Source organism: Myxocyprinus asiaticus, chromosome 17 (genome assembly GCF_019703515.2).
Source record: "Myxocyprinus asiaticus isolate MX2 ecotype Aquarium Trade chromosome 17, UBuf_Myxa_2, whole genome shotgun sequence".
Classification (NCBI taxonomy): Eukaryota; Metazoa; Chordata; class Actinopteri; order Cypriniformes; family Catostomidae; genus Myxocyprinus; species Myxocyprinus asiaticus.
Genome location: NC_059360.1, coordinates 46,285,036 through 46,312,500, shown reverse-complemented (window position 1 = coordinate 46,312,500; position 27,465 = coordinate 46,285,036). Strand labels below are relative to the sequence as shown.

The window sequence follows — 27,465 nt, the reverse complement described above, 5'->3', positions numbered from 1 at the left end:
AGAGCGCTGGAGCGCAGCTCAAAGTAGACCGATGCCAAAGCTTCCGTCTGCATTCTGGTAATGACTCTCGTTGATTGACTGTGGCGTACGAAATTACCTCGCTTGACTCCGCTCATTATGTGCGCCTTCGTCATTTAGGGCAATGACTGAATGGTGAAATTCAGTTGATGAAGGAAATGTTTTAAACTTGTTACAAACTCATTCATTCATAACGAAAACATCTTACTAACTAGTGGATGACTTTAGACTTTAGACTTCAGACTTTAGATGCTGATAACTGTGAAATGTGCAAATTTCGGTTGATATATATTGGTGTACACTAATAAACTCTAAGACCTTGATTTAAAACAGAAAATACTAGACGTATCATACCTGAATCCAGCGGGTCTTCATCATCAATGGTTTTCAGGATTTTGGATTTGTAGTCTCTGTACTGCATGTATCTGACGAGTCTTCGTAATTTTTTCTGAAGGGTCACACAAGAAGAGCCGTCAACAATCAAACTACATCCGTTCCATCATATTACTCTGTCTGTGCCAGGGCTGGGCGATAAATTGAATCCGTACGATATATTCACAATGATTTTGCTGGCGATATCACAACGACTTTAATGCACTTTATATTTGGTCTTCCACCTAAAGACTGTCATTAAACATGTTTCACAATCCGTCCTCGTCTCGTAACTCACTAGTTTGAGAGTGTTAAGACAGCGATGTTTAAATAATGTCTTTAATTTAAACTTCAGTAGAAAATATGTCATTAGAGTTGGTAAGTTTGATTCACTTTTGTGTATCTCGTCAGACTGTCCGTTTGAATTGATTCAAAACTCTGATTCAGTGATTCATTTGCAACAACACAATGTGGTATTTTTTTTTAAGTAAATTATATGTAGGTAAATATTAAAGTATATTAAGCTTATAATACTGTATTTTACTTCTTGCATTAAACATTTTGAATGTTCTTGGTTAAAAAGGTTGTACAATTACGTTTTTTTTATTATTACGGTATTTCAGAGTAAATATTTATATATCAGTTGTTCAGAAACACTTATGGAAGCTCTGTGTGGAATTTTTCATGCACTCAAAAAATATTTGAGCCCATTTTTAAGATTTACGCATAAAAAATAAATAAAAAATAAATAAATAAATACATCAGATAGAATTGTTTAATTTTTAACAAAATTAAATTAATAAAACTTAAAATATTTCGTTTTTTAAATTGCATTTAGTTAAAGATTATTATTAATTTTGCAATTATATTGAAAAGCATAAATCTTTTAAATTATTATTATTTTGAGTGTGTTTATAAAATGTTTAATTAAAAAAATAATTAGGTAAATATTGGTCTATTACTATGTACTGTTATATTGCTGCATATACTGTATATATACAAAGACACAAAATCACATTATTCCTTGTGTTCATTTAGTGATCAACTGGGAAAACTTGACAATTTTTTTAAAACCTTATTTTTACTGTTTTTTAGCTCTTACATTAAACATTTTGAATTTACTTGGCAACAGTGGCTATTGGGTCAAAATGATGGGTTCTTTGATTGGAAAAAATAGAAAAGATGTACAAAACAGTGTCAAAAGACTACAATTTTTTGTACTCATTCATAACAGAAATACAGAGCAATACAAATACTTCATAATAAAATCAGTAGCCCATAAATGAGACGGTTCATGAATTTTGGTGTGGTAATGTGCTGTTATCCCTGAAAAATCAATTCTAATGTGTTTAGAGTTAGATTCAATTTATCTGAGCTTGTTTTAGTCCGTTTTTAATGGATGCATCTTGTTAAGTTGTATCAATTTGTACTTGTTTAATTAAAAAGCGTATTTGCCACCTCAACTCAAAAACATATATTGAATTAACTAAATTCAGTGCCAGGTAACTTCACATCATTTATCAAAGGATCTTCGATACTAAGAAATGTAATCTAAACAAGTCAGACAAACAATCCCACCCTAAATGTTGCCCCAACTAGCTTAACAAAGTTGTCTGAACAAACTATTTAATATTGAACAACGTTGCTGATTTGCCAGCTCCCAGCGTGCATTGCGGCGTGAATACATTCTTATGGTTAGTGTTATAAGCTTATATTGTGCAGACTTTGTGCTGTTGTTGTTGTTTTTGTCATTACTGTTCGTTAATGGTTGCGTGGTGATGTTCAGAGGTGAAAAGGAGTTATATTGTGGTCAGTTCTCACCCAAATGCCAACTGGATCACTTTAGAAGACATTGATTAAAACCACTGGAGTCGTATGGATTACTTTTATGCTGACTTTATCTCCTTTTTGGAGCTTCAAAGGCCTGATCATCATTCACTCGCATTGTATGGACCTACAGAGCTGAGATATTTTTCTAAAAATGTTCTGCAGATGAAATACAGTCATACACATCTGGGATGGCGGTAGGGTGAGTACATGATGAGAGAATTTTCATTTTTGGTTGAACTACCCCTTTAAGTGGCAAAGGTTGTACTGTGTACTTCACATAGAGTATACAGATAAATGTACCACATGAATGGGAGATTGCTGTGAATGCCGCGGTGTTTGGTATAATATTCTCCTAAATGGAATTGACAATATTCTTACATGGGCTGGAATGAAGAGTGACATTGTAAAGCATAATTATCTGATGCTTTTTGTTAAAGAAACTGTTAAATTACACAGTAACTTGATTGAAAACTGTGGAGACTGTGAAGCAGAATTGAGGCAAATGATTATCACAGAGAAAAGCATCTTTAAATAGCGATTCCACACCTGATGACATTAGTGTAAGTAAACAGAACTGCTCATAATGTCTCATAACACCTACATATGATGCTGTGAACTCTTTATATACTATCACCTTTATTAAGACCTCAATCAATGTGTAAATGAAATTACATTAATTTATTAGTTTTAATTTACCTTGGAGGAAATGTCGGTGGCCTCGCTGATTTTATACATCAGGGATGACACAGTTTAATCCATAGTATGCTCTTCTCGAGATTTATTTAAAGATTTATTTTTATTTTTATTAAAAACTACGTAAAAACACGTGCATCCTCTCTAAGTACCTCGTGTCACTATTACAAGTGACCCAGCAACAATTTGGCATAAAACTGCTCAAACATACATTACTCCTGTAAACTCTCATTGGGAAAAAAGCAAACGCTTGTCTGAAAATGTACATTTTTATTAGGGCTGTCAATTGATTAAACATTTTAATCAATTTAATTACATTAAATTGCAATTAATCACATATATCATTATTTGCTGAGAAAGGCCCCCAAATAAAGATAATTCATATAAATAATGCATAATTCAAATACTTCTAAATATAATATGTAGGGCCTATAATAAATATATGGATTGAAATTCAGTTTGAAATAATGTGCATTATTATGGCAGATGATAAAGCATTGATTAGACAACACAAAAAGCTGCTTAAGAACTCAATATATTGTTTGTTTTATTCTCATATCATTGAACACGCCTACAGTTGACAGCAATCTGTTTTGCATTGAGTCCTACACACTCTCACGGCGAAATCGTCAGGATTCATACGACTTCCCAATTCGTATGATATCGTGCGACTGCACTCGTTTGAATTACTATGACTTTCACTACAGCCAATGACGTCGCTGGACATCGTTTCCACCTAATACACGACAATGACTTGCGTCTGTCACACACAACAGCTTCCTATCATGTTTACACACTCTACTGATGGGTTAAGTTTAGATAAGAGGTTTGGGTAAGGGCATAATATTAATAAGTATGTCCTTAATGTCTCGTGCGCAGAACTTATGCTTACTTCCGCATTAGACATCAGGGAATTTGCACGTGATGAAGTCGTACGAGTTTATGCGAACAACATCGTGCGAGACCATACGCAATAGCCAACTCGTAAATTATGTGCGAATTTCCATGAGATCGGGTTGACTGAGTTCGTTAACGTGTCCAGTTCTCACAGTACGCATTCTTGCGTTCCATTTGCGCTATTTTTAATTGTTGCTCGATTTACATGTGCGTGCTTCAGACGGACGCGTTTGGAATCCATCGTCATAAACGCCGCATTTTTAGCACGCTCTGTCAAGTTAAAAGTAGTGGAAACTATGAAACTCACATCTCAAGATTCCTGTATCCTGTCGTGCTTCCTCAGTGAGCGTTTCTCATTCTGTGGCTGCGCTGCTTGTGAGGTTTGTTGAAGCGCGCTGCCACCTATTCACGCGGCTCGTAAAAACAGATGTACTTCAAACTTGAAAAAGTCTGCGATTTCGCTTGCTGACATGACCACTACAACCGTCATACGTAATAAACATTGGAAGATCTCTCCGCCCATTTGCGGCTCAGATGGTAGGAAAAACTTTTATTGCGTAATTTACGTACAAGCGTTCATGCGTTCATTTTTTTAACACGTTATTTGTTATATATATATATATATTTAACGTGTTAAATCGACAGCCTATATCAATGTAACTTGAGTCAAAGCAGAAAGATAACACAAATGAGTTAAGTTGAGTCAATGCAAATTCTTTACTTTTTTAGGGCAACAAGTTTCTATAAAACTTAAGTTAAATGAACATGTGCAGGCTTAGCACATATTTGAGTGTTTTTACCTTGTCTTTCCTCATTAGGAAGATGATATCCTCTGGTGAAATGACCCGGGCCCCTCTCAGGAGGGCCACCTCGGCCGCCTGATGAAGCTACAGACAGGAAACAAAAAAACTCAATCAGCAACAACTCTGAAGATATGCAAGAATATGTGTTTTTAACACTTAAGTGCATTTTAAGTAACTGACACATCACATCAGCAGTTTAAAGACCTTGAAGAAACTGATAAAGGTTTTTTTTATTTTGAGAGCAGAGCTTCAGCCTACATGAGCTTCTTGTCTTGTGTAAAAGTGTTTAGCTTCACAACTTTTGCACTCTGCGCTCAAATATGACTAAAAATGTCCTTGTCTGCAGCGTAAACAGAGAAAGAAATGCATTATTTCAAAACAACAGATAATACTGAACTGACCACAGTTAAAACCATGTGATGGTAGAATGTCTGGGAACAGTCATGGGTTTGCACATTTGAAAGATACAAAAATAAGATAAAGAGTCAAAAAACAGGATTTAATCATTTGTAGCAAGTGTCTGCGGGCTTCTTATGAAGCTGTCAACATAAGTCAAGTCCAAATTGAAAATCTGGGATTCAAAATCAAATTTGAAGCTGGAAATAAAGAAAAACGCTTTAAAAAAATGTAACCAAATAAACATTATGATGTAAAAATCTATAAGAAATTTGAAAGAATCGGCACTGTTTCTAGGTCACTAATCAAATGCAGGGGTATTTGTGTTTAAAAAATGTATTAAATTAGAAAAACAGAAGCATTTGGTCATCTCTGACTACTGACCTCCACTTTACGTGTTATTGTATAATGTAAAATTGACAAAGACATAATCGTCTTAACATTTTTTTATATGTAGATGCATGAAATGCTTACACTGAAATGTCAATACAGAAACAAATCTTTAAGGCTGAGAAGCACAAAAAGCATGTAATGAAATATGTCTGGTGAAGTGCTGTAATTTCATTTCCATGCCAAAAGAGGAAAAACACATCATTTATCATGGTGAAAATCATAGCTGTTTTTATGTAAATCAACATATCAAATGAATGATCTGGAATTATGGGATGTCTCATGGATATTTTTAAACATGTCTTTGCAAAAAATGAGTTAAACCACAAATTTAAATGCACTGGGGCGCTCAACAGAAAAGGTAATGATCTGAGAGATATATAATACTCACAAGCACACAAAAAAAGCAGGAAAGATTTGGTTATTGATATAGCATGTCTTTATTTGTTAAAAGTTAATTTGGTTAATGACTTCATGTCCAGGATGTGCTTAAAAATGTTTAGATTACCAGCAAATTTGCAAACTTAGCATTTTAACTGATATAAAGAAAACATTTATGTTGCAATTAAAATACTACAAGCAATAATGTTATTAAACAAATAATATAATACGAAATGAGTTTGGATGAATATATTCTTTATGATATATTTTCTATTATATTATTGTAATTTATGTGAATACATACAGTATATAAATGTACACTCAAATGAACAATTTAAATAATTTTAATATTTTTTATTACTTCAATTTAATAACAAAATTATGTAAAATTGAAATAAGTAATCTTTAACAAAATAAAATATTAAACATGTATATATATATATATATATATATATATATATATATATATATATATATATATATGTTTTATATTTTATTTATTTTGTTATAATATATATATATATATATATATATAAATATATATAATTTCACAAAATAATTTTTTTTTTTTTGAATGGTCTATTTTTAGGACCATTAAGACTTTTTGCATTGTGACATTATTTTCATGACAATTAAGCATTTCTCTTACCAATTTTGAGCAAAAAAAAATAAATAAAAAAATAATGTATTTTTTTTTTTAAATCAGCATAAATTAAAGACAGTACAACAAATAAAATTTTAATTATCGTAATGTATCTAAACACTTTTCATTTTTTTTTTCTTTTGTAATTTTCATTAATCTTGTTTATTCTCATTACTGTTTTACATTAATTGTTATTAAATAACATTTAGCATTTTTTTCCCATTTCAATAATCAAAATGAGATTTGTTTTTGTGCTGTACAGTTATGGGAATGACCTGATGAGCTTAACTGTCACATAAGTCACATTTTCTAAAGGGTACATTTTCTTTAAGCAAATTATAATGTCTTATTTCTGTCTTTTGATGTTGTGGTGAAATATAAACCCGGACATGTTCTTGACAGGTCTTCGATCTGTCCTTGAGCAAAATAAAATGCATGTTTACATTTCACATTTATACTGAAATTTTGCTGAAGTAACTAGAAAACTATCAGCATACTATGCTTTAATAAAGAGATATTTGTTCTGCTGGTGAAGCCACAGAAGGGCCTATCAAATATCCACTTCTGTGGGGCCAAGTAAACTTACAGAACTGACTATGACTCGTCTGAAAAGAAAAAAAGATGATATTCTTCATGAAAAGGTAAAAACTTAATCCACCGTCAGTCTCGAAATACATTCGAGCAATTCTTGGGGTCTGTAAACATTTGCTGGTCATAAATATATTTGCCTGCAAATGTACATGTGAGAGTGAAGTCTGCGAGTGGAACGGCCCCACACATGCACAAACAGGGGGATCATTTAGTGCTGCGAGCAAGAGGAGTTTAATATAGATCTTTCTGGCCTGGCATCAAACCAAGATTGACATACCAACTGCCTTGTCTGTCCGACCATTTCATAGAGGAATAGAGTTTTTAATAGACAAAAATGGCTACGAGTATGCAAAATTTCATCCTTCACTCTCGACGTGTATCTGAGCCAAAAATGCCATCATCCTCGGATACCAGATCCATTTGCCTGAGGAATTTTATTTATATAGAACAGTATTCTATAGGTTGAATACTCAAACAACATACAATGCTAAACTGAAGGAAAATATATTTTTCCATAAAATGAAAAATGATGTCATCATTTACTCACCCTCATGTTGTTCCAAAGTGCTATGACTTTCTTTCTTACATGTAACACAAAAGGTGATTGTCAGGATGTGAGCCTCAGTCACCATACACTTTCATTGTTTGAGGAAAAAAAAAATAGGCAATGAAAGTGAATGGTGACTGAGGCTAACATTCTGCCTAACATCTCCTTTTGTGTTCTGTGGAGAACAGAAAATCAAACAGGTTTATACATAATATTGTATGTGTTTATAATCTTATTATAAACAGACTTTTTTGGTGTTGTTGTCCTAATTTTGTAAACATGTAATTCTGGTTCTGTTCACTCTATCTCACTTTGAGAAGACTCATTTTATTCCACTAGGTGGCAGAAAACACTAGAATTAGTTATTTCTCTATCACATTCCATCACAATATACAGATCTGAAATGTAGGTGGCACTCTAACGTATTTTAACCCTCACAGATGTGCTCGTCCATAGACATTCAGTCTAATTTTCAGTTCATGCACCACCCTCGTTGTTAAATTAAATATCTTGGCCTCTGAGTGGACTAGAAGCTCAATCTAGGTCTCATTAGAAAGCTGATATCCTCCCCTTTGCGATGTTATAAACATTTTATTATCAATATTCATATTAGTCAATAGACATATTTTATAATGATTTGTTTAGCATGCTTTGCCTCCTGGATGGCATATTTTGTTCTGAACATCTAAGATATAAAATTAGATTATTCAGCCAAACAAGCTCACAGACAGAAAGTAAAAAAATGGCTCATTTTTGCCTCATTAGAAAACTTCCTAAGGTAAAAGCAGATATGACGTTTTTAGCTATTTTCGGCTTACAGCAGCAGAGACCGGCGCATAAAAGAGATGTCTGTATTTGATGACTTACAGAAATCATATTTAACTTTGTGATTCTTCTGGAAATCTTTCGAACTGTGGTTTTAGGGCAACAGAATGATCTGTACATTCACATTACTGAGAATGAGAGCTTTCATTTGATATATGACTTATCCATTTAGGTGCTATGTGAAGGACTTTTATTTTTATATAAATATTTCTACCCCATTACCACAAGGGGGCGCTAATTTTCAACGTGAATGTTTTGAGGCCAATTTTTTTTATTTTATGTAACATAAATGCAGATGTGATGTTATCTCTGAAAAGTTCAGATTCTAATCTTTCAAATGATACCTCATATTCCTGACTTATGTATATGGAGACTTAACGCTTTAAGCGTAAACTTTTTTCACGACATCGCATTCAAAATTATAGCCACAAGACGTAAACAATATGTGTGTTAACGTGATTTTAGTGTGATAAAATCGCTTACTAATCTTTTCTGTGTTATATCCAATTTTACTACTTCGTTACCATGATGATGTAATGTCAACAAATCCAAAAATGACTGTAGAAATGACAATTTAAACTACTTTACAGCTCAAATATACATGATTTTTAACAGAAGAATTCATGTAAGTGCTTTTATAAAATTATAAGCTTCACATTTCTGACTTTAAACCCTCCAAAAATTCACTTCCATTGTAAGTGTCTCACTGTAAACTCGATTTTTGCTTCTTTTTTTTAAGAAAAGGAGGGACGAGTCGAAATTAGTTTTTTGTGGTAATCAACATTATGCCACAAATGCTGTCAAATGAACTCAACTTGTATCGAACCAGGAATATTCTTTTAATCTACATTCCAAAACCAGGAAAAACTATGTTAAAAGTACATTATATATTCATTTTTTTAAACTTCAATTATCCTCTGTGACCAGAGCCACTTGCTTGATTAATAATGTTTATAAAACATAATATTCTGATATACGCACCATTTTGACTGACGTACAATGATAAACTACCATAGACAGATACTTTTACAAACCATTCACCTTAATCTATATGAGAAATTCAACTATGTTTTATAATCATTTATTTACTGTATACTCCCATTGAACTCGGTAACCAGATGTGCTTGCTTGAGGAATTTTATGTATATTGTATTTTATAAAGTATAGTATTCTGATAGAAATAAACTATCAATTTAACATAGACACATACTTTTACGACCCATTCGACTTAAAGGTGCTGTAAGCAATTTTAGCCATTCTACTTCCACGAGACTGAGCCATTGGATAAGCCACGCCCCCTCTTTCCAAAGCCCTGCACTCCAAAGATACCAAATGGGCTTTATTGAGACCGATATGAGCAGAAACAGTTGTTAAAAACAACAGCAGCAAAATAGCGCCCTCAACAGACAACTGTTATGAACAACATGACATAAAAATGGCATTAAGTCTCAATAATTCGCTGCAACTATAATACTATGAGAATGTGAAAATTGATTGACAGGTCGAAAGCATCATTGTCCGCGATCCGCGCACACATTTTTGCTTGCTGTGTACAGAGTCTAGAGCTGTCACAGAGACAGGTAAGATATCTTACAACACTTATTTCAGTAATATCTCTCAGGAAGTAGGAACATTTTCTGTGTACCTTTCCATGAAAGAAATCCCTTACAGCGCATTTATTCTACATTCGAAAATCAACATTTTATAATCATTTATTTAAACTAATTTATTTAAAATGATCCTCTCTAACCAGAGCCACTCGCTTGAGGAATTACATTAAACACATTATAGTATTCTGATACAGGCACTATTTTGACTATGATGATATGTTAGCATAGATACAGATTTTTACAACCCATTTAACTTAATCTATTTGAGAATACTCGGAAAAACATGTTTAAAAGCATGTTTTATAATCATTTGTTTCCTTTAACTCATACAATCATTTGTTTCCTTTAACTCATACAATCATTTGTTTCCTTTAACTCATACATACCCATTTTAAGGTTATGTTAGTTTTGTTTGAATTTGGCCCAAAGGAAAAAAAAAAAAAAACTTGATCCCTTAAAAGTTCCTTAAAAGTCTTGCAGTACAGCTCTCTTTTCATATATGGGGTTAGTGAAGGCTTTTTCCATACCATTTGAAATCCCTGGCTCACAAAACGGTCTTCTGCTAAATTTCAGATTAATTTGAGTAATTGCTCTAATTTTACACATTGATCAAAGCGGGCTGCTGAAGTTGTGAGACTAAATGAAGTTGGTCCGGTTTGGGATGGCTCCTTGACGGCTCCGGGAACACTGGGATCTCTGTGGTCATTTTCCAGAGTGTGTTGACAGTTTACTTGAGCAGCGAAGGACTGTTTTACCATTTCTGAGATGCCTGACTTATCATACGACAGAGGAGTGTTTTTACCCATCTCGATATTATCGTTTATGGTTTCACTAGAAAAAAGGTAAAGAAAACAGGAGACCAAATGTGAAACGTAAACACAGATGTGGAGGGAGGGGCTGATGATAGTTTGATTGACAGCTGGCCTCTGCACCAACCCTGCATGCTTTCTTTCAAAGAACACATATATATATATATATATATATATATATATAAAAAAAAAAAAACTTTATGAAATGTATTGATATACATGTAGTCAATCTAATATGAACTTTTGTTAAAAAAAAAAAAACTAAAAAAAGTTCATCCGAAAATATAAAATCTGTCATCATTTGCTAACCCTCATGTCCTTCCAAACCCATATGACTTTAATTCTTCTGCTTTTATGGTACTTTCATAGTGTTTTTTTTTGTTTGTTTGTTTGTTTTGGAGCTTGACAGCCTGGTCACTGTATGCTTTCATAGTATGGAAAAGAGCAGCATGAACATTCTTTTAAATATCTCCTTTTATTTTTCACTGAAGAAGAAAAAATTATACAGGTTTGGAACTGTATAAGGGTGAGTAAATGAATTAGAGTTTATTGTTCCTTAAAAAAAAAAAAAAAAAAAGATAAAAAATGACCAATCCAGAAATACAATCTCTTTTTTTTTTTTTTTTTTTTTAAATTTGGAATGCCCAATTCCCAATGCACTTTTTTTTTTTTAAGTCCTCGTGGTCATGTAATGATTTGACTCAGTCCGGGTGTCGGAGGATGAATCCCAGCTGCCTCCGCGTCTGAGACCGTCAACCCGCGCATCTTATCACGTGGCTTGTTGAGCGCATTGCCACGGAGACATAGCGCGTGTGGAGGCTTCACGCCATCCACCGCGGCATCCGCGCTCAACTCACCACGCGCCCCACCGAGAACGAACCACATTATAGCGACCACGAGGAGGTTACCTCATGTGACTCTACCCTCCCTAGCAACCAGGCCAATTTGGTTGCTTAGTAGACCTGGCTGGAGTCACTCAGCATGGGAATTCGAACTAGCGAACTCCAGGGGTGGTAGCCAGCGTCTTTTACCACTGAGCTACCCAGAAATACAACCTCTTAATGATTCTATACAAAATCAAACACATAAAAATGTTACCAAAGTTTCATAAATAGGAGCGAAAACATGCTGTTGCGCTGAAAGACTTCTACACGGCTATGAAATCAGTGCCAACGACTACAGAGAAAGATTTCTGGCCTGGGGAAAGCATACAAGTCTTGTTCCCTAATTAGAGGGATCAATTTTAATAATGACACATTTTCAAGTGACACGGGCCTCTGGTTCATGTCACGTTACAGTGCAGCAGGAAAAGGCCACGCTTTCATGCAACAGAATGGCAGAAGTCAAATAAACAAGCCTGCTGAACATAATTTCCTCTCGACTGCTACTGCGGCGTTCTGAAACGAAATCCATTATTTGATTACACTGGAAAAGGTAACAGGAAGACCAGGGAGAATTCCACTCACAGAGGCCTTGTATAGATCTATTGCACCGTTTCCTTTGAAAAGCAAGAAAACAAAACGAGCACTCGTGTTTACAGAAGTCACCTACCAGACATACAGATTTCACGTTACTTAAGCGGGAAACCTCACTCGTTTGTTAAACGCACCGCCTGAAAATCTGATTTGAAGGCTGACAACATTTTATTTTCAATGCAAACCTGAGGGCTGTTTGAGGTGTCATGGTTTAGAACTCTTACAGGAATATTGTGCCTTTCACAGTAAGTGAAATGGATGGCAAATAATCAGGTGAATCTCACAAAACCTGTTAAGAACATGTCAGCAAAAACAAATAAAAATTGTCAGCAAAACCAAAAAAAATTATATATATATATACACACACACACACACACACACACATACACCGATCAGCCACAACTTTAAAACCACCTGCCTAATATTGTGTAGGTCCCTCTCGTGCCACCAAAACAGTGCCAACCCGCATCTCAGTATAGCATTCTCAGATTATATTCACCTCACCACAATTGTACAGAGCGGTTATCTGAGTTACTGTAGACTTTGTCAGTTCGAACCAGTCTGGCCATTCTCTGTTGACCTCTCTCATCAAAAAGTTTCCATCCGCAGAACTGCCGCTCACTGGATGTTTTTTGTTTTTGGCACAATTTGGAGAACATTCTAGAGACTGTTGTGTGTAAAAATCCCAGGAGATCAGCAGTTACAGAAATACTCAAACCTGCCCATCTGGCACCAACAATCATGCCACACTCCAAATCACTGAGATCACATTTTTTCCCCATTCTGATGGTTGATGTGAACGTTAACTGAAGCTCCTGACCCGTATCTGCATGATTTTATGCACTGCTGCCACACGATTGGCTGATTAGATAATCACTTGGATGATTGTTGGTGTTAGATGGGCTGGTATGAGTATTTCTGTAACTGCTGATCTCCTGATAAATAGACAGTATATGTCGTGTCCTATACGTGTTCACCCAATTATCGTAACAACCCTTTGAAGTTGGTCGCCAAGCAACCGTTGTCTTGGAAAATCATAAGGAAAAATATTTGTCACAAACAGTTAGTTAAAAACAGTAAATGCAACACTTTTAATCGCAAGAGCACAAACTCTTACGTCGTCAAGACAGAATGTTTTGCTTGTGTTCTGCGGTTTAATGGTGATGTTTGGCAGCAGACTTTATCAATGTTTGTCGAAACTCAGAGTCCCTGAGAGATGGGCACTTTGATAAATAAAATAAGTGTTTCACATTTGCACCAATAACAATCAGATATTAAGACAGATATTAAAAACATGTTTTGCTGTGTGCTTAAAAACACCAAAGATAACCAGATTTAGGAATTTACATATTCTGAAACGAACGTGAGTTGTGCTTGCCTGTACAAATCTCCTTGCCAAGATGCTAGGGTGTTGTCATGTGAATGCTAAGCTGATATGCGGTTGCTAGGGTGTTCTGGGTGGTTGCTAGGTCATTGTTTATTGGCTCAAGTCAAAAAAGCCCACCTAAAAAAGAGCCTAACCCCAAGTATGAGGAATAGTAATAGTGATTCTCTCTGGCTGAAAACATAATTTTCTCGCTGAATATCATGTCCAATTCAATCCCCCACACACTCCGACAACTAAACACCATTAGAAGATGTTTCGTCATTCAGAACCTTATACTTACAGTATATAAACCACATCATGATGGAATAAAACTTGGTTGTCTTTGATAAATATACGAAGTTCCGCAACATCTAACAGTGTGGCTACAGCAGGGAGGTCTCTGTGTTTGCAACAGTGTGAAAAAGCAAATGTGTTGTCAACAGACGACGCTACAACGACTTATTTCTAAGAATGATGAGACCACACATTCTTAAACTCCACGTTCCCCCTGGAAAAACTATACCAAGGCCATTTATTTCAACAAAACACTTTGCCAATTTGTCATGCCCTCTCGACATGAGAGAAGTTAATTGATTTGGGCACCCTAGAGCTTCTGACATACGTCAACACGAGCACCTGGACGAGAGATGGCAGGCGTACTTCCACAACCCACCCCGTTTCAACCCCAAACATCCGGGCGAAGTTCCCTGACAGAGCGGCAGGCGTTTGGGCTTCGGGACGGGTCGTGCGCTGTGTCTGAGTCTGGATCTGGCAGACGTCTTGTAACCAGACTCGCCACGCTCCATGCAGATGAATAGACTCCTATTACATTAAAACCAGCCCGAGCACTGGAGACCTTCCTTAGTGTTTCTTGAGCGGTTAAAAAAGAAGTCAACGGTTAAATATATCTCGCTCATTATTAACCGAGACCACCTATCACGCTCGGAGGTAGACAGCAGAGTCCGCATAATAAACAGTGTCAACAAAATGTTATAAAAATGGCAACCAGGCAAACAGAATTATAAAAACAAAAACAGGTCAGGGTAGTTTTGCTTGCTAAGGGTTTCTTTAATTTGGCAGAACACACTGATCTAGTAAGATTAGGTTTTGGACCGCTCATGACCTTGTTTTGCCTGAAAGGAATAATATGAACTTCAAAAATTGCCCAGCAAAGGTTCGCTGATGTAAATGGCAACTTAGAATGAGAACGGACAATCTATATTAATTTTTTTATATTAATAAAGAGGGAACACATTAACTGTTAGACTGTGTTTTCATATAAAAATGCAAAAATTAATTTAGATTTTGCTTAAAAAAATTAAGCCTATTTTTTTTATAACCATTGGGATTTATTTTCACATTGTTGTGACATTATTTACATAAAAACAAAGTACATTTCCACCCAAAATTGCCTTTACTTTAATGCAAAGCATTTACATTCTTATAAAAATAATGTACAAAAATAAGATATATTTTAAAGATAAATTATTAAAATTAAGTATTATTCAGATTTAATATAATAATATTTTAAATATTAATAATTTCATAATTATTATTATTTATCATTGTGTTATTATTTTTTTATTTTAAAGAAATTAAAGCCTATTTTTCTAACCATTAAATTTAGCAAAATGTTGAATTTCTTATAAATATAATGTAAAAAAATAGATTTATATATATATATATATATATATATATATATATATATATATATATATATATAAAGATAAATTATTAAAATTAAGTATTATTCAGATTTAATATAATAATATTTTAAATATTAATAATTTCATAATTATTATTATCATCATTGTGTTATTATTTTATATTATATTAAAGCCTATTTTTCTAACCATTAAGATTTAGCAAAATGTTGAATTTCTTATAAATATAATGTAAAAAAAATAAAATAATATATATATATATATATATATATATATATGTAAAATATAGTTTAAAGATAAATTATTAAAATTAAGTATTATGGTGATTAAATATAATAATAATAATAATAATAATAATAATAATGAAGTTTTAAGGTGCTATAAAAGGCTTTATTTTATTTTTGCAAAATATACCTTAATATTTTATTTCGTTTGATTTTTGGGTGAAATGTTACTTTTTTTTAATTTATTTTCTACTTTTTTTTTTTTTTAAGTTTCATCTACAAAAACATGCTTTAACACCTTGGAAAGGTTTGAGATGGTGTGGCCTCCTAAATTACTGCAAAATATATACATTCTTATAACAGTAATATGAAAATGAGATATCTACAGATGAGATATGATTTACAATAGATATTTATACATTATGATGGTATTTGTTGTACTGCCTTTAATTTATGCTGATTTACAGTAAATTAATAAAAAATCATTAGGTGGGAGCATAATCTCTTATTGATCACATAAGCAGGCTTAATTTTCTTTACGCAAAATATCCTTTCTTACTTCATTTTTGTTCGATTTCGAGATGAAATGTGACCTGGACAAGCTTTTTGTGAGTCACCAAGATATGTTGTGCTTTTTGACACCTTGGAAACTATGTAAATGAGGTGTTACCTCCAAAAATACCTTAAGGGACATCAGGTGTACAGTATTTCCCTCCTCTGAGAGACTAAAAACCTCCCTGAACTTTACCAGCTGCTACTGGTAATAAAATTGATTTGTAAGTTGGACTCATAAATATATTCATTAGAAACATAGACTGTGGCAATTTTCTCATGCTCTAATCAAATTTACAGCAGTGGCCTGTACTGAAAGAGTCGTATAGCAAATTTGCTGTCGTTGCAAAAAACAAGACCCTCGAAACTGACAGAAACACTGGAATCAGAGAAACTCCTGAGGAATAATGACCTACGAAAGTAGAGCCTGCCAACTTTTGCACCTGGAGTTACAGGAAACCGGCAAATGAACTCGCTTTCACAAGTGGAGTATCACTGGACATGTAAAGGGCTTTTTCACATCCATATTCAGCTGTTCTCCATCCAGTCATTCCAGTTAGAGGAAGGCTGACACTGGATTAACAATTTCCCACGCAGATTACACAATTTAAACTAATAAAACTCCATCAACTGTCTATATATGAGTAGTACACAGGTGTAAAGACCTCACAAAATTGTCTTTTGTATTTTCCTTTAATACATTTAGCAAAGGCCAGATCCTTTATGACATCCTGCTATAGGACATCATTTTTGGTGGGAAAACAACAGCACACACATCATTGAGAATCAGAGATGAATTCTGCAATGTTTTATCGTTTAAATTGGTTTGCCTCACTCTTAAACATTCCAGACTGTCTGATGAAATGGCTTAAATTGGTATGATTATATCAACATTTAAAAAAAATTAATTAACTTCAAGTTGACACCCTCTTACAAGCTAACTTTAAACTAATCTCTCACTGGGAAATGGCCAACTTTAGCTCTATATTTCCATTCTGTTATTCATCTTGTTCATTATCTCACAATCGTTTCTTGCAATTCTTGCAAAAATCAAGTTTAATTGTTCAAATTAAAGTGTCTGAGCTTGACCAGAGCATATTTCTAAACATCTGCTGCACCCACTCATAAAAATACTTGCATTACAACACAAGCATATTCATTTTCTAAAAGTTACAGAGTTGAAAAGGTGCTGTATAACAGGATTGACCTAGCTCATCTTATATAGAATTCAGTCAGGCCACTAGAGGACACTGTAAGGATCCAATGAGAGATGCTCTATAGTACAAACCCAAACGAGAGATTCATGGTCAGTTTAAGCATCATTCTTGACATTTTGTCACTGTACAAAAACGTAAAGTCCTATAGAGAACAGAACGACAGGTTCTAAACTATCTTCTGCCATCTAACGGCTAGATCTGTCTGTATGAAGTCAGACCAGCTGCTGTCCTTCCAGTTCATGAAATCATCAAATGCACGTGTGACATCAGGGGGGATAGTGACCCAGAACAACTGACAGACAGACAGATTGATACTGCAGACAGACAGATCCTGTAGATAAATAGACAGACAGACCGATATGACAGACAGACAGACAGACAGGAGAGACAAACCGACAGACAGGTAGATAGTCACAGACAGATAAATACTGTAGACAGATATGACAGACAGACAGATAGATACTGTAGACAGATATGACAGACAGACAGACAGACAGACACTGTAGACAGACAGATCCTAAAGATAAATAGACAGATAGACCGATATGACAGACAGACAGACAGGAGAGACAAACAGACAGACAGGTAGATAGTCACAGACAGATAGATGCTGTAGACAGATATGACAGACAGATAGATAGTGTAGACAGATAGACAGACAGACATATATGACAGACAGATAGATAGATAAATACTGTAGACAGTTAGACAGACAGACAGAGAGATATGACAGACAGACAGACACTGTAGAGATACAAACATACAGATCTTGTAGATAGACACACAGACAGATATGACAGACAGACAGACAGACAGACAGACAGATCCTGTAGATAGACAGACAGACAGAAAGATATGACAGACAGACGGACGGACGGATGGTCGGTCGGTCGGTCGGGCAGACAGACAGATAGATACTGTAGACAGACAGATCTTGTAGATAAATAGACAGATAGACTGATATGACAGACAGACAGACAAGTACATAGTCACAGACAGACAGATACTGTAGACAGATAGACAGACAGACATAAATGACAGACAGACAGACAGACAGACAGACAGATAGATAGATACTGTAGACAGATAGACAGACAGACACTGTAGAGATACAAACAGACAGATCTTGTAGATAGACAGATAGACTGATATGTCAGACAGACAGACAAGTACATAGTCACAGACAGACAGATACTGTAGACAGATAGACACAGACATATATGACAGACAGACAGACAGATAGATAGATACTGTAGACAGATAGACAGACAGACAGATATGACAGACAGACAGACAGACATATCCTGTAGATAGACAGACAGACATAAAGACAAACAGACAGACAGACAGATCCTGTAGATAGACAGACAGACATAAAGACAAACAGACAGATCCTGCAGATAGAAAGACAAACAGACAGACAGACATATCCTGTAGAAAGACAGACATACAGACAGACCGATCCTGTAGATAGACAGACAGACAGACAGAAAGACAAACAGACAGACTGATCCTGTAGATAGACAGACAGACAGACACACTTTAGACAGACAAACAGACAGACAGACAGACAGACAGACATGACAGACATGACAGACATGACAGACCAGCAAACAGATAGATACTGTAGACAGACAGACAGAGACACAGACAGACAGGTAGGAGACAAACAGACAGACAGGTAGATAATCAGACAGACAGACAGATAGACAGATAATCTCAACTATTCATACACGATTAACTAATCCAGATTCTGACTGTTTTCAAAGTGAGAGACCATAAATCGTAGAGCACTTAATGACAGACACTTGAGAGGGCACGCTAGGTGCAAAACATGCATCTATGTCTTCTGTCAAACACACCACACAAACACACACTATGCTTTGTGTCTTCACTGACAGTGCGGTGTGAAAACTGCAGGCCATCTGGGAAGGATTTATTGTGCAATTTGGTTTATTACCTCTGTGGTCTTCAGCTAAGTAGCTCGCTCACAATTACAGTCAGACCGGCACTACACCTGGCCTTTCCTAAAAATAATAAATCCACGAGGGAGGAAGCAGAAACTAATGAAGGGTTATCACCATCATGCCCTGTTTAGTGCTTACTGCCGAGATGAGGGGGTTATTTATAGTGCTGCGAAAATAAACACGTAATAGTGCCGTATTACACTGTAATACCAAACAGATTTTGCGCAAACAGTATCATGATACGATGAAATGACTGTACAGAGATTCCAAATGAAGAAAAACAGATTTATACAGAATACCTGCCACTTCTTGAGGAAATTGCAAGGTGGTGAAAGGTTGTAATGCACACAGGTTTATCTAAAACGTTCTTCATCTGTTTGACTAGGGGTGGGCAGAATGACCAAAATGTTATATAATAGTAGGAGTTATTTATGTCACAGTACTGGTACAGTATGCATCACAATAAAGTCATTTTTGTTGACAATTCAATCATAAAATGGTTTACATGTCTATTTTTAGATAATCTAATGAATTAAACACTTTATAAAAGACAGGTACTTTATCTCAATTAAATATTTAATCTTTTTGTTTGGAACTTGAAGGACACAACCCAAGAGATAAGATTATAAACAACTGTAAGATAAGTCTGGCATCAGTGCATAAAACAGCTTCACATTATGTAACACTTCAGTTAAAAACAAAGACTCAATACAACTAAAATTATACAATGGACTTTTAATTGGATTATAAACCACATTTAAAGTTGCAAACAGGCAAAATATGCACACCTGTAACTGCTGTGATCAACTGAATGCTTTATTTATGAGGCAATTTGCGATATTGTTCGGCAGCTGTAAACAACTAAATTCTGCTATGCGTTGTGTCTGTCAACATCTCAATCTTTGACCGTGCGGCAGCTCAACTGACAGAGCATTGCACTTGCGATGGAAAGGATCGGTGTACGAGTACTGAAGAGCATGTGAGTCGACACATGAGCCGAAAGTGTCATAGAAGCACCACAAAATGACGTTGTTGCTTTAGCAATTGCATTTTACGTCACACATTTGCTTTTTATGACACTATAGGTTAGGTTAAAGTTTGAGGTTAAGGGTAGGGAGGTAGGTTTTGTTGATTAAAAACTCAAAAGAGCATTAACCTTAAAATTTAATTTGCTTTTAGTGCCACACAGTGGACATTTCAAATTGGAAATGTCCCAATAGTGGTAAATAATTTATTATATTAATATAATAAATAATAACGCAAAACAGTCCTGCACACAAATAGCCATGCAAGTATACAGTTGAAGTCAGAAGTTTACATACATCTTAGCCAAATACATTTAAACTCAGTTTTTCACAATTCCTGACATTTAATCGTAGAAAGCATTCCCTGTCTTAGGTCAGTTAGGATCACTACTTTATTTTAAGAATGTGAAATGTCAGAATAATAGTAGAGAGAATTATTTATTTCAGCTTTTATTTCTTGCATCACATTGCCAGTGGGTCAGAAGTTTACATAAACTTTGCTAGTATTTGGTAGCATTGCCTTTAAATTGTTTAACTTGGGTCAAATGTTTTGGGTATCCTTCCACAAGCTTCTCACAATAAGTTGCTGGAATTTTGGCCCATTCCTCCACACAGAACTGGTGTAACTGAGTCAGGTTTATGGGCCTCCTTGCTCTCACACACTTTTTCAGTTCTGCCCACACATTTTCTATCAGACTAAGGTCAGGGCTTTGTGATGGCCACTCCAATACCTTGACTTTGTTGTCCTTAAGCCATTTTGCCACAACTTTGGAGGTACGCTTGGGGTCATTGTCCATTTGGAAGACCCATTTGCGACCTTTAACTTCCTGGCTGATGTCTTGAGATGTTTCTTCAATATATCCACATCATTTTCCTTCCTCATGATGCCATCTATTTTGTGAAGTGCACCAGTCCCTCCAGCAGCAAAGGACCCCCACAACATGATGCTGCCACCCCCATGCTTCACGGTTGGGATGGTGTTCTTCGGCTTGCAAGCCTCACCCTTTTTCCTCCAAACATAATGATGGTCATTATGGTCAAAAAGTTCAAATTTGTATCATCAGACAAAAGGACATTTCTCCAAAAAGTAAGATCTTTGTCCCCATGTGCACTTGCAAACTGTAGTCTGGCTTTTTATGGCGGTTTTGGCGCAGTGGGTTCTTCCTTGCTGAGCAGCCTTTCAGGTTATGTCGATATAGGACTCTTTTTACTGTGGATATAGATACTTGTCTACCTGTTTCCTCCAGCATCTTCACAGGGTCCTTTGCTGTTGTTCTGGGACTGATTTGCACTTTTTGCACCAAACTCCGTTCATTTCTAGGAGACAGAATGCATCTCCTTCCTGAGCGGTATGATGACTGCGTGGTCCCATGGTGTTTATACTTGCGTACAATTGTTTGTACAGATGAACGTGGCACCTTCAGGCATTTGGAAATTGCTCCTAAGGGTAAACCAGACTTGTGGAGGCCCACAATTTTTTTTTTCTGAGGTCTTGGCTGATTTCTTTTGATTTTCCCATGCACTGACTTTGATGGTAGGCCTTAAAATACATCCACAGGTACACCTCCTATCAGAAGCTAATTGGCTAATTGGCTAAAGGCTTGACATAATTTTCTGGAATTTTCCAAGCTGCTTAAAGGCACAGTTAACTTAGTGAATGTAAACTTCTGACCCACTGGAATTGTGATATAGTCAATTAAAAATCTGTATGTAAACAGTTGTTGGAAAAATTACTCATGTCATGCACAAAGTAGATGTTCTAAACAACTTGCCAAAACTATAGTTTGCTAATATGAAACCTGTGAAGTGGTTAAAAAATGAGTTTTAATGACTTCACCTAAGTGTATGTAAACTTTTGACTTCAACTGGGTCTCCCATTTCAATTGTCCCACAGCTATACGCCTTGCCACATGAAACATCACACAATCCTTTCTTGAGTTCATTACATGGAAAATGTGTTATTTATGAGTGCGAAAATGACATTCATAGATAACACTTCGTAACACACTGTGCTGGATGTATGTTACAGCTTTATCATGCCTGCCATAGAGAATACCGTGATATATCCACCCTCTGACCTATACAACACATCCTATGGAAACAGTTTGTAAATTATTTTAGGCTGTCCTGGCTTTTATGTGACGGCACGTGGGCTCTACGATAGTTTTTAATAGTGTGATTTATTATACGTTACTGCGTTTTGTCCATCTGATTGGAAGCTGGTGCATCTATAAATCTGTCAGAAACATACAGGCTGAACATAAAATGAACAAGACACAAATGTGAACATCCGGCGGTGGGCTGCAGGAAGGACGCTTCCTCTTCGGCCTGTGAAGCAGCTGTTAACTTCAGCCATGCAGGGAAACAGATGAGAGGACGTGTGTGCCGCGGAAAACGCCAGAACTTTAAACAGACTTCATTGATCTCTAAAATTAAATGGCGTGCATGAAGGGGCTCCACAAAGTTTAAAGGAATAGTTCTCCCAAAAATGAAATAAATAAATAAATAAATAATTTCCTCTCCTAACCTGTATGACTCCCCTTAGAACACGAATGGTGTGTTTATTTTTTTACCTATCCTAGCCACTCTTTTTCTTATAATGAAAGAGAATGTGGACTGGTGCTGTCAAGCTCCAAAAATGACAAAAAGCACCATAAAAGTGGTCCATATGACTAAGTCTCCTGAAATCTGAAAGTTGATATTCACAAAAAATTTTCCAGTGAGTTGAATTAGCGATCTGGATTAGTCTAATTCACAAATAAATCATTCAGACCAGTTTTGTTGTCAACCAATTCATTGAGCAGATTCAACTCAAAAGAACGGTTCACTTACGTATTGGGAATCGCTTCTTCTCTCAAGAATGCGACAAGTAAAATCTAGGGCAAATTTCATAGTTGTTTTAGTACATAATGGATACAATTTTGGTCTGTTCCCAAGAAAAAACTTCAGAAGATTTGGATTAAAGCGCATGACTCATTTGGACCTATTTTTTGCTTTTTTGTCATTTTGGAGCATGACAGCGTCATTCCCCATTCATTTTCAATATATGGAAAAGAGCAGTGTGAACATCCTTATTCACTGGAAATTGTCCAGTGAGTTGAATTAGACAACTGGATCAATCCGATTTGCAAACATTCAGACCACTTTTGCTGTCAAATGATTCATTGTGAAGATTCAACACAAAAGAACGATTCACTCAAAAACTGGGAATTGCTACTTCTCTCAAAAACAAGACAAGGAAAGCTAGGGCAGATGTCATAATTTTCAGTAAATATTGACTTACATTTTGATCGTTTCCCACACAAAACTTCACAAAACTTGGATTAAAGCACAAGACACATTTGGACTATTTTTATGGTGCTTTTTTTTGACTGCATCGGTCCCCATTCATATTCATTAAATGGAAAAGTGTGAGCATCCTTATTCACTGAAAATTTTCAAAGGAGTTGAGCCAGTGACTTGGATCAATCCAACTGGCAAACAAATTATTCAAACCAGTTTTGTGATAAACTGATTTATTGAGAAGACAAGAATGATTCGCTCATGAATTGTGAATCGCAACAGGGCACATGTCATAATTTTCAGTAAACAATGACTTAAAATTTGGTCTGTTCCCCCACAAAGCTTCATAAGACTTGGATTAAAGATGCATGACTCATTTGGACCACTTTCATTGTACCTTTTTTTTTTTTTTTTTGTCATTTTGGAGCATGACAGCATCAGTCCCAGTGACGGATTAACCAGTGGGCCGATTGGGCCGTTGCCCAGGGGCCTCGAAACCCAAAGGGCCCCAAGCTCTAAATCAATCATTTATTTTGAGATATCTATTATAAATCCACGTAAATGCCAGCCTTTTGTGAAATACCACTTGTTCGGCCGAATGCGTGCTGGACTACAGCAGCGCGAGCACAGACACTCGAGTGCGCGTTCGAGGAATCTGTGTCTCACAGGTGCTGCGTGTTTATTTGATGGACTACAGAGAAATGCATCTGATTTACAAAACACTTCCAAACCACTGATATATAACACAAAGATAAGGTGCAGTTTACCCTGGCTGTGTACAAAGCTGATGGTTTAATTAATTTAAGCGACAGAATTTGTGCAACAATTTAGAGGACTTTTTTAAGTAAAAATGTTTAAGTCCTGCATGCATTTAATGTTTAATGATAACGCGAAAGATGCCTTAATACCCTAAATATGTGCACGGTAATCTTTTGTAATATTTGGTTAACCGCGAGAGTTCACGAACGGTTATTGTGTTATTTGTCGCAAGTCGGGACTCGGGAATAAAGAACGTTTATTGACATGGATGCGCCAAACGCATGGAATAAAGTGCACAGTGAGCTATGAGCCTAAACAGCACAATACATAGATCTTCAAATGATAAAATCACATTAAAGTTGAACATAAATAATCAGTATCACTGCCTGCAACAAAGTAGGCCTATTCTTAATCAATGCAAAATGCGTAATTCTGCCTGGGAAGGTTTACTTTCCATGAGGCACCGAACGCTATGGTTTATAAACCTCTTCGGGATGCTTTAAATGATTTAGCATTTAACTTGTGTAATTATTGTCTGCACACCAGAGCAAAAGGGGGGAACGACATTGGCTTACCGTTTATCTGGACTCATGTGTAACAGTCACATTAAGTCCTCTTTGCAACCTGAACTTCATAAGAATGTCAATTTGTAACACCAGCGCTGAAAAAGCTTGATGCAGCGCAACACAAAACTTCAGAAGACTTGGATTAAAGCGCATGACTCATTTGGATCAATTTCATGGTGCTTTTTTTTCTCGCTTTGTAGAGTCTGTCAGGTGGGTTACACTGAGAAGTGCACAGACCAACGGCTTGCCTGATTTAAGAGCTCTCCGACACGACAGGGTAAAGGTTAAAACAATGAACACTAAGAGTGACTTTACTGCTTTTTGCGAGGGAGCGCACCATGGAGTTACGGGGAGAAAGGTTAAATCCACCGCAATGTGTCAGAGCTTGCCACATGACCCCTAAGAGATAATTCTCAGACAGAGTTTCCAAACTAGAGGCGCCCTTCGAGCGTAACCAATTATATCGCGAGTCAGCATGCCAGTAAAATGCAGGCTGATTCCCGGCGATATTTGTTGGGTTGTGTTCAGGGGAATTCTGCTCTGCTACAGTCATTGTTTTGATTTGCTTGTGGTAACGGCATGACAAGGTGTAAGCCGGAGAGAAACAGTGTTTATCTAAGCAGTGAAAGCAATTGGCTTTGTAAGCACAGTTATTTACTTAACTCGGCACAATTCTAATATCACATTGCAGCGGTCGGCCTGAACATGATCCTTTTCAGAAGACTGGAAAAGACAAGGAAGCATTCGAAGTCACTGGTGTTCTCACTGGTGAGGAAAACAGGCAACCTCTGATGATGCTATTTATACTTAATTACAGATTTCAGTAAAACCGTTTTCCAATGCAAATGTCAGGAGTGATACACATGCACCAGGGTGTCATGTTCGTTACCTTAAACTATAATCAGCGCAAACTAGACCCTAAATGACCTGCTAGATAGTCATTAAGTAGGTAACTTTATAGTACAACTGGGTGCTTTATGATTCATTATATATATATATATATATATATATATATATATATATATATATATATATATATATATATATTAATAAGTAGGAAAGGAAATCGTAAGGAATTTGACAATTTCAATTCCAACTGCTTACCATACTAAAAATAATATTTGGAAATAAGAAAAGCAATTCTTATTGCTCAGCAGCCTGTTACCAAATAAAGAGATTCATATTTTGTCAACTGTTTTGTCAATACACTGGTCGTGCTGCACATTTTGCGCTGTGGATTCAAAAGAATCGGCTCATAAGAGTCAATCTTTTGGGAAACGGACTACACTGGTCGTGCTGCACATTTTGCACTGTGGATTCAAAAGAATCGTCTTATAAGAATCATTCGTTCGGGAATCGGACTACACTGGTTGTGCTGCACATTTTGCGCTGTGGATTCAAAAGAATCGGCTCATAAGAATCAATCTTTTGGGAAACGGACTACACTGGTCGTGCTGCACATTTTGTGCTGTGGATTCAAAAGAATCGACTCATAAGAGTCAATTGTTTGGGAAATGGACTACACTGGTCGTGCTGCACATTTTGCGCTGTGGATTCAAAAGAATCGGCTCATAAGAATCATTTGTTCAGATATTGGACAACACTAGTCACGCTGCAGTTTTTGAGCTGTGGATTCAAAAGAATCGTCTTATAAGAATCATTAATTCTGGAATCGGACTACACTGGTCGTGCTGCACATTTTGTGCTGTGGATTCAAAAGAATCGGCTCATAAGAGTCAATTGTTTGGGAAATGGACTACACTGGGCGTGCTGCACATTTTGCACTGTGGATTCAAAAGAATCGGCTCATAAGAATCATTTGTTCAGATATTGGACAACACTAGTCACGCTGCAGTTTTTGAGTTGTGGATTCAAAAGAATCGTCTCATAAGAATCATTCGTTCGGGAATTGGACTACACTGGCCGTGCTGCACATTTTGCGCTGTGGATTCAAAAGAATCGGCTCATAAGAGTCAATCGTTTGGGAAACGGACTACACTGGTCGTGCTCCACATTTTGCACTGTGGATATAAAAAAGAACCGGCTCATAAGAGTCAATCCTTTGGGAAACGGACTACACTGGTCGTGCTGCACATTTTGTGCTGTGGATTCAAAAGAATCGGCTCATAAGAATCATTTGTTCAGATATTGGACAACACTAGTCACGCTGCAGTTTTTGAGCTGTGGATTCAAAAGAATCGTCTTATAAGAATCATTAATTCTGGAATCAGACTACACTGGTCGTGCTGCACATTTTGCGCTGTGGATTCAATAGAATCGGCTCATAAGAGTCAATTGTTTGGGAAACGGACTACACTGGTCGTGCTGCATATTTTGCAAATCAACTCATAAGAATCATTTGTTCGGATATTGGACAACACTAGTCACGCTGCAGTTTTTGAGCTGTGGATTCAAAAGAATCGGCTTATAAGAGTCATTCATTCGGGAATCAGCCTACACTAGTCACGCTGTATGTTTCTCACTGTGGATCCAAAAGAACTGGCTCATAAGAGCCATTCATTCGGGAATCGGACTAAACTGGTTGCTCTGCATGTTTTGTGCT

At 36.1% G+C, this 27,465-nt stretch overlaps 1 protein-coding gene across 4 annotated transcripts in view; it reads right to left on the bottom strand.

Moving 5' to 3' along the window:
• LOC127455228 (transcription initiation protein SPT3 homolog) overlaps positions 1–27,465 on the bottom strand; it is a 160,565-nt gene that overhangs the window by 45,820 nt on the left and 87,280 nt on the right. For all 4 annotated transcript variants that reach the window (XM_051722934.1, XM_051722933.1, XM_051722935.1 and 1 more), the window contains exons 4-5: positions 4,611–4,697; positions 373–466 (exon numbers count right to left, since the gene is read on the bottom strand). In XM_051722934.1, the coding sequence (XP_051578894.1) occupies positions 373–466; positions 4,611–4,697 (181 nt within the window). The remainder of the gene's footprint in view (positions 1–372; positions 467–4,610; positions 4,698–27,465) is intronic.